This window comes from Glycine max, chromosome 6 (assembly GCF_000004515.6).
Source record: "Glycine max cultivar Williams 82 chromosome 6, Glycine_max_v4.0, whole genome shotgun sequence".
Lineage (NCBI taxonomy): Eukaryota > Viridiplantae > Streptophyta > Magnoliopsida > Fabales > Fabaceae > Glycine > Glycine max.
Genome location: NC_038242.2, coordinates 17,754,962 through 17,764,721, shown reverse-complemented (window position 1 = coordinate 17,764,721; position 9,760 = coordinate 17,754,962). Strand labels below are relative to the sequence as shown.

The following is a 9,760-nucleotide window of genomic DNA, read 5'->3' as shown; positions in this document are numbered from 1 at the left end:
GTAGGGGTGTGGTGGGACCTACTTCAGTGTGAGCCCAGATTCTTATATACACTTACACCCCCCACCCCCCACCCAAACTCGATGGGGCTGAGAAACCAAAGGTAGCTCAGCTACATTGTGTTTGGAGCTCAAATATGTGAATTAACAAATAGCAGAATTCGTATTCAATAAATACCAAGGCTGAGAAACCAAGGTTCAAATTAAACCAATAGCAGAATTAACAACCAACAGTTCTTAAGGGAATTAACAAATACCAAAATTTGTATTCAATTAATACACACACCAAGTATAGAACAAACCCATGCAATACAACCATATGTTTAGTGAAATGTTATACAAGAAAAGCAAATTTTTACCTACAATGCTCCTTCTGTGGATGAAAGAAATAGCAAGTACAAGTCCTAAAGCTACAACAATGGAGCTTCATCAACAACAACACAAAGAATAATGACTAAGAACAAAGGGGTAATTTCCAATAGGCTCACTCACCTCTGATATAGTGCAAATCAAAGGGCCTAACCCTAGTCTCAGGGTATCCGAAGCTAGAAACAAAGGTCGTGCCAAAGGAATGTTTGCAAGGAAAGCAACAAAGGTCGTTCAGAGACAATGGCAGTGACAAGGAATGCACCAAAGCTTGTTCAAAGACAATGACAGTCACAAGGAAAGCAACGAAGGCCATTCAAGGAAAACAACAAAGCTTACCAAGGTAGACGGCGGTGAACGTCCCAGTAGACACGACTAAAGCGCGACCACGACCTCATGGTGGCTTTGCGAGACTCAGAGTAGGGGGTCACGACAATGGCGAGAGGAGGGCCTGAGAGCATGGGGGGTTTGTGAGGGAGAGTTTGCGAGAGACTGAGCGCGAGTGCGAGAAGACAAGGATTTGCAGTTTGTAACTATTTAAAAATAACATCGCTTTTTTGTCAAAACCGATGTTAACATAGCCTCGTTAACATCGGTTTTTTAAAAAACTGATGTTAACATAGCGTCGTTAACATCGGTTTCAACAAAACCGTTGTTAATAAAATGGTCTTAATTACAAGTATGCCACCGTGTTTTTGTTAACATCAATTTTTTCGAAAACCGATGTTAACCTAACGATGTTGTATGTATAATTTCTAGTAGTGTAAATTCTATCAAGGAGTCGCATACAAAAGTTCGAGCCAACATTGATAAGAAAAATAAACAATATGCAAAGCAAGAAAATAAGGGTCGGGTCAGAGTTATTTTTGAACTAGGAGATTGAGTTTGGGTTCATATAAGGAAGGAAAGGTTTCTTGCGCAAAGAAAATTCAAGTTGCAACCAAGAGGAGATGGGCATTTTCAAGTTCTAGAAAAGATAAATGACAATGTTTACAAGCTGGGTTTGCCAAGAGAATATGGTAACATAAGTGATACCTTTAATGTGGCTGATATATCTTTATTTGATGTAGGTAATGGATCAGATTCGAAGATGAATCCTTTCGAAGAGGGAGGAAATGACGTAGGTGCACCCAGTCCGTCTAATGATCCTTTACATGGGATTGGAGGTCCTATGACAAGGTTCAAGACTAAGAGGACAAAGCAAACATTGCAAGGTCTGATTCTAAATATCAAAGAGAAAGAATACCAGCGTTAATTAAGGGTTGCTCCTAATTGGGTCACTTTCCTACAAATTGATGAAGATGCTTTGTGACCAACTTGAAGAATTACTTTGGGAAACCCAATTTACAAGAAAAGAAACATTCATGGGCTAAGTTGATCAATTTTGGTGGACTATTAATATTGGGATGATTGGATAATAACTAAGTTCAATTTTTTCAATTTATTTGTAATTTTCGTACTATTTTTTTTTGGCTTAATCTTTTGGTGACTTTTCATTTTTTCTTGGCCTTAATAAATACTTTCTCGAATGCTCCAGGTAATTTAGGCTAGTGAGATTGTAATTTCATGTTTATTTTCATTTAGTGGAATGCAATTATCAATGCATTTGGTAAATGCATATTAGTGGAAATTTAGTATAGCATTTCAAGATTAGCATATAAATAGGGAACTCTTGTACTCTCTAATGGTAAAATTTGTAAAACTTGAAGATTAATGAAATTTGAGAGTTTCTCTATTGTGAGAGTTTTTCCTTTGTTCTTGATTTAAGAACTCAATAGTATTGGTTCCACCAGAAGGTTGTGATTAGGGGTCAATTTCCTTTCTTTTTATACATGATTTCAAGATGATCCTAAATGTTCTCTTTTATTTATTTATATATATATATATATATATATATATATATATATATATATAATGGGAATATTGAGTCAGGAATGTAGCTTCAAATATACTTATCATAATTACCTTAATTACTATATTTATATAATTTTATGAATTAAAAATAGATAAGAAAAGTATTTTTAATAAATCTCTCCTTAAATGTATAAAAATTTCCTCCAAGATTTTAAAGGAGATTGTTGGTAGATTTTTTTACTAATAGTTCCATTGGCGTGTGAAACACACTTCAAAAGAAAAGAAGAATAAATATCAAAAATATTTGCTTGAGAAAGTAAAAAAGGGTGACAGTGTCTATCAAAGTTGTAAATTATAATTTATAATATAAGAGATTTTTTATTCGTTTAAAATATTATTTTCATTTAGGTTGTATTGGATTAGGATTTTAAAATCTTATTTTGGTATAAAAATATCATGTGGATTTTAAAAGACTTTGTAAAAATATAATAATTTTAAATATTTTTTTAAAAGACTTTATGATTAGGATTTTGTAGTTTAGATTTTAATGGATTTGCAAAATATGAATTCATAAGATTTGAAAGGACATTATGGATTTTTAAAATTTCAAAAAAACTTAGTGGATTTCCTAGAACATTTAAAACTATTAATAAAAATCCATGAATTTTAACTACCTAACACTTTAAATAAAATTCTTCTTATCCAAATAATCCTAGACTTATTAAGTAACAAATTAATTTTTCCTAGGATATTTACAAGTACAATAGGTTTGTTCCTCTTCAATTATCAATCATTTTAATTGTATATAAAAAATATATACCACAATATTTGTCAATAACATGAATACTTGTAATCATTCTTATAATAACGATCTCACAAAAAAAAATTCAACCATTGATTCAAATTTCATTTATACATTTATTCACTTATACATAAGTCAACTTCTCACATTCATTTGTTCATCTATATCTATAAGCACTTACTTAAGATGTTCATCAAATTCAATAAATTGAAAAAAAAAATCTCATATCACACGTTTCAAGACATTGACCATTGATTGAAAGACAAAAAAATTTATGAATGTCTATTTGCAAGAAAAGCATTTTAATTTGCAAGAAAAAAAAAAGAAGAGGAAAAGTATCATGAAATCTTAAGGATTTTGGTAAAATTATTTAATGTGTATTTTTTCATGAAATGCATTAAAATTCATCTTAAGAAAGAATTCATTGAAATTTATATACTTTTAAATACCAAGAGATTTTTTTTAAGTTGTAAAAAAATCTTAATTAAATATCAATAAACTTTATTGAATTTCTTAAAAAAAACTTAATAATCTTAATTCAATACCACTAAACTTATTTTTATTATTTAAAAATCATGATTAAATATCTCAAGATTTTTTTACAAAATAAAAATCTTTTAAATCATTTAAAATACTAATTGAATATAGACCCCTTGAATTTAAATTTAATTTAAATTTTGAATGTTGATACACTATATTAAATTAAAGATAAGGTTCTTTTAAAAGATATGTTTTAAGATTATTGTAGTTTATACTTTAGATCAATTTTTATTTGAATTTAATTTTTTTAAATTTAAATTTTGATATCATAGATTACAATAAAATTATTGTTATCATTTAAGCTAGATTACCAAATATCTCGTTTACCAATAATCTTAAATCTTTATATATATATATAACTTTTTTCCACCATAAGTATAAGGTAATGGTTTTAGCTTTCACCCTGACCTGTTGGCAAAGAGAATGGAAAACAACTTCACTATCCCAGACGATATGATGGAAGAAATTCTGTTAAGATTACCGGTGAAATGTCTATTGCGTTTTAAATACGTATGTAAGTCATGGCTTTCTCTAATTTCCGATCCTCACTTTGCCAAATTCCATTATGACCTAGGAGCTGATCCCACCGACCAACTTCTTATAAAAAGCTATTGGGAAACTCATTCCAGAGACATAGAAGCATCACTTTACGATGATTCCACGAAAGCAGTCGTTAACATTCCATATCCATCACCATCTTACATTGATGAAGGCATTAAGTTTGAGGGTTCATGCAGAGGATTTCTACTCGTAACAACCACCGTCGTGTCTTCCGGCAAGGTTGTTTATTTCATGATATGGAATCCGTCAACGGGTCTTCGGAAACGATTTAACAAAGTGTTCCCCACGCTTGAATATCTACGTGGCATTGGGTATGACCCATCAACTGATGACTACGTGGTAGTGATGATAAGGTTAGGCCAGGAGGTACAATGTTTCTCCTTAAGGTCTAATTCATGGAGTCGCTTTGAGGGTACTCTTCCATTCCGGAAGAATACGTCTGTTACCCATACCCATGCTCTTTTAAATGGGTCATACTTGAATGGAGCTCTTCATTGGTTGGTTTACTCTTATGATTATTATTTCAAAATCATTGCATTTGATCTGGTGGAAAGGAAATTATTCGAGATTCCACTGCCACGTCAATTCGTAGAACATAGATGTTGTTTGATAGTAATGGGAGGATGTTTGTGTCTCTTTTGTACAACTTACGTGCCGGCTCAGCCGGCTCAGATGTGGATGATGAAAGAATACAATGTGCAGTCATCTTGGACCAGCACTAGTGTTCCTGATGCTCCTTATGGCTTTCATCCAATTTGCTTCACAAAAAATGGTGAAATTTTGGGATATGAGCACGGAGATAAAATGTTAATGAGACTTTCTGACAAAGGCAAGCTGCTTGACAAACGCAGAAGTTTATGTGAAAAATTTGTCCTGTATAAAGAGAGTTTGCTATCACTCCCTCCCAACTAAGAAGAACAACAATAACAGCAATTCATTCAATTAAGTAATATTCTCCAATCTTTTTATTTCTCCATTTTATACATAGTATTTAATATATTTAACATTTTCATGCATAATGAAAAATTAGTGTGTCAAGTTTACGCGCAGAATGCATGGTACATGATTTGATTCCTTAGTCCATTTTGTACTCTCCTGCCAGTACATAATTTTTCTTCTTCTATGGAGAAAGTGATACATGAAATTAGACTTAGTTTAATTTAGGGAAACTTCTTGATGTCTCACTTGGGATAATCAAAGATAATTTAAGTGGGAAACTAGTATTTAGCATCTTTATCTTTTATGAGGGAATTGGATTTTCAGTGAGATTTCAAAACATCAGTCACTAAAATCTCGATCAATTGTGAGACAGACTTTTTGAATATAAACAAGTTTGCAAAACCTGCATGGTTGGAGTTGTCTTACACACTTTTATGTTATTTTCAGGTTCAGGCTCTACTAATTTGTAGGCTATATTATTCTGGAGATATTGATCCTGATCGTCTGAGAGCTAACAGAAGGATGGAGTGAAAGAGGTTTAAACTAATCAAGTCATTGGTTTAATCTGTTTCTCATATTCATAGCGATAAGCCTTCTATCATACAATTATGAATAAATTATAGTTTTAGTAGAACTTGCTAGTATTTTCCATTCATATTTTCTCATCCTCTGTCCAGATTTTATTATCTATATAATCTATGACCATGAGACAAGAAACTTTCATTGTTAGCGAAATTAATCTTTATCTATGGACTTTAACGGTCTTGGATTGTTGGATTTTATTCCTACTATGCTCTTTGGGTCTTTGGGTTAGCATACTTTTACAACAGGGCTATTTGGTGGTAGATGGACAGTGATCCATGAATCCATCTCTCAAATAAAATTGTGCAACTATAGAGAGATCCATCTCAAGAGGCACACTTTAAAATTGTGGGATAGGATAATCAATAGCAGTATAAGAATCATGCATATCAGAGAACCAATCTAAATGGTAGGTTCAGTTTCATGTCATCCAATTAGATGACCTTGATTATCTAGATGCTTGTTTCTTCAAAAATTCGCTATGTTCCTTACATAGATGCCACTTGATTACTCCTCTCTTGAATTTCTCCCAACATGCTTCACCAAAAATAGTGAAATTTTAGGAAGGAGAGAGATGTCATGGGTTCAATTCTTCCACTAATAAAAACTAACAACTAAATAACTAACTTTCACCGATTAAAAAAAAAAAGCAACAAAAGCAAGCTGCATGAGTATCACACACTTGAGAAGGTGGAGAAAATCACCCAAAGCACTAGAATCCACGAGGGAAAAGAGTAGCATTTATATCAGCCAGAATGGCTAAAGACAAAAAGAAAACATTACTACGAGACAACTTTCAGAAATTAGCCAAGTGATGATTAACAACAATAGCAGACTACAATCCTTTGACTAAAGCATTTTATATATTACTTATTACTATTCAACATGCATATCAAGTTGTGATTGAGAATATGTCTTGCATGTCATTCTTTAATCTGTTCTTCCTTGGCTTAGTCTGTTCTTCATATCGATGTTGAATACGTTAATGTACAACGAATGAATAAGTTATAGTTTCAGCAGAACTTTCGTGATATAATTTCCACTGTTATTCTTTTTTGTAAGTTTTTAATTCAACAGTTAGATACGTTAATTTTGTTTTCCACAAAAACTTAGTACTAAATTAGAAATCCTGCATCTCAGGATTTGGGTGATGTTTACCCTCTTAAATGGTTCATTAATCCAGGCTTATAACTTCATTGTGGCTAATCTCATTTTGGGGGATCAATGGTTACCTTAAACCAGTGTAAATTTTACTCCTGGATTTGGGGATTAAAACACTGTCTGCTTTCTGCATATGCTCGTACTTTGTGAATTTAGATCAAAGAAGAAAATAATAATTATAAAATAATTGCAGGGATTATAGTTTGGTCTTCACTTTAACTAATTATTATCCGCGCATCAATTTTAAATTTATTTTCATTTTTGTTCTAATCAAATTACTAATTAAGAATAAAGAAATAATTATTCCGCTCATTACATATTTGAATATCAGAACAAAATCACATCTGAATGATAGATTTTTTTTTTCAATTACACAAGCTCTTTTTTACATTATTTTCATTTTCATTAATTATTAAATAAATATGAAACAAACAGAAATAATGTTAAAATAATTTTAAAATATATTATTTTTAAAAAAATAATATTAAAATAATTAATAAATATATTAAAATTATGAAAAATAATAATGTTACACTCAGAATTCAATCTTAAAGTTGTAACATGTCAATTTGTCAATTTATTCAATTGAAATACTTTATTGAAACGTGGTCAATCACCTGTCAAATTTTAAATATTTTCACATTTATTACTTACCTGATTTATTTTTAATTTATACGTAATATTTAAGATAAGTTTCCTTTATTATATATAATGAAACATAAATAATTAGTCAACCACCTATCAAATTAATTTAGTCACATCTATTATTTATCTTATTTATTATTTATTTTTAATTGATACTTAATATATAGAAAGAATATAAATATAAAAAATTGAATTGGATTTCTCTATATTTTATTTAAACCTTAGTGTTAAAATAATATTTATTTTATTAAATTTAGGCTAAATTTTAATATTGGACCCCGTATAATTTTAAATCCACAATTTAATCTCTTGATTCAAAATCAAAACATTTAGTCTTTTATTTTAAAAAATAAATAATTTTGATCATTCTATCAATTGAATTCATGACAATTTTATTCACAAACAACATAATAAACCACTAGTACACTTGTTTTAGTTAATTAACTACATTTACATTATTTTTCATGTATCATTAGTCATAAATTATTAATTTTTTCAACTTACCAAAGTTTATAAGTTAAAAATATTTAATATATAAATATTTTTAATTTTATTTTACATCATTTTATATGTTTTTATTTTGAATGGTTTACATATTTTTATTTTATTAATTAATAATTGAATTTCATAAATTAATATATATATATATATATATTATTTATATAATTTTTTTTTTGTAAATTGATTTTAATATACATATTTTTTTACACTAACTATTTACGTAAAATTAAAAATATTCATATATTAAATATTTTTTAATTTATAAATTTTGGTAATTTTAAAAAAATAATAATAATTCTTGACTAGTGATATATAATAAAAATATTAATGTTAAAAAAGTTAACTAAAGTGTTTTATTGTCTTGTAAATGAATAATTAGAGTAAAAATAATTTGTATATTAAAATCAATTTAAAAAAACATATATCATGTAAATAACTTACATATTAATTTATGAATTTAATATAAATTGATAAAATAACAATAACAATATTTATATATTAAATAATTTTTAATTTATAAATTTTGATAATTTAAAAAATAATAAATTTTAACTAATGATACATAACAAATAATGTTTACATAATTAATTAAACAAAAAAAGTGTCCTAGTAATTTATTTTTATATTTATAAATAAAAGGTTATAAGTTTAATTTCTATTAAGATATTTTTTATTTTATTTAATTTTTTTCCGCATAAACATACTAAATGACTAAAATTTCTTACTTTATAAAAAGGATCGAAATTATAATTTAATTTTAATTTAATTTAAAGACTTTCTTATGCGTTCCTATTGTCTTCTTTGTACTTATTTAAGGGAAAAGAGAACAATCTCTTGCATTTTATGGATATATTGCAAGATATAATGAATTTTTTTGTTGACATGTAAAAGCTAATGTGTCTTATCCTATCCGGATAACGTTCACTTCTTATTCCTATTATGATAGTACTTGCTTATTAATTATATTATTTTTAATTTTAAAGATCGTACGTTGATATATACATTGCATTTAAATTAGCATTTCCTTTTTTTTGCTGGGTTATAATTTTGTTTATTCTATATTGATTTTATATTTTTTTAACTTTTATTTCTATTATTTTATGTTTCACTATTTTTTTTATTATGCAGTGAATTACTCTTTATCATTTTTTAATATACAGGGAAAGAAACAAAAGACTACAACAGTATCAACCTCTTTTCAAAGGCATATCCCTAGCATCATCAACTAAAATGTTGTGCAAAGCAGAAAGAATGTGATCATACAAGATATGCAATAGCTACCATTATGGTCCAAACTAGCCATAAAATCTGTTGTTCTATTATTTTCCTGTAAATGAATGACTCGTATCATTGATATTTTTTTTCCAGTTTTTAAACAAATTTTCAACTTCAATACGTGATTTTGATTTAAAGTTTTCCTTTAACAAAAATAAAGGAGAGTAAAAATTAAAAGATAAATCATTTTAATTTTAAAATTTTAAAATCTAGCAATTAACAATAAACCAATTTCTTAAAATGATTTTGATCTCATTCTGTTAACATTTTGTTCGATTCTTGGTAAGTTTTTTTTTTATTCATGGGAAATTTTTCTTATTTTATTTAATGCTAAAAAATTATATATATTAAAATTATGATAGAATTGTTCATTTTGTGGGTTTAAGAGAGAAAGGGATTCACCGGAAATAAAAGCAATTAGTTGATGCATTTGATTTCAGAAAATAAATGTATCAAATATTTAACTTACTTTCTTCATGCTTGCAGGCGCTGATATAATTTGCAAAACCCATTGCAAATTAATACATCTAAGATCAC

General features: G+C 28.3%; 1 protein-coding gene across 1 annotated transcript; it reads left to right on the top strand.

The window, feature by feature from the left end:
• The first annotated feature begins 3,982 nt into the window (after positions 1-3,982).
• LOC102669359 (F-box/kelch-repeat protein At3g23880) lies at positions 3,983-5,032 on the top strand. The gene has a single exon (XM_006582485.1). It carries the CDS (start codon positions 3,983-3,985, stop codon positions 5,030-5,032), a length of 1,050 nt encoding a protein of 349 aa, XP_006582548.1.
• Positions 5,033-9,760: the final 4,728 nt, after the last annotated feature.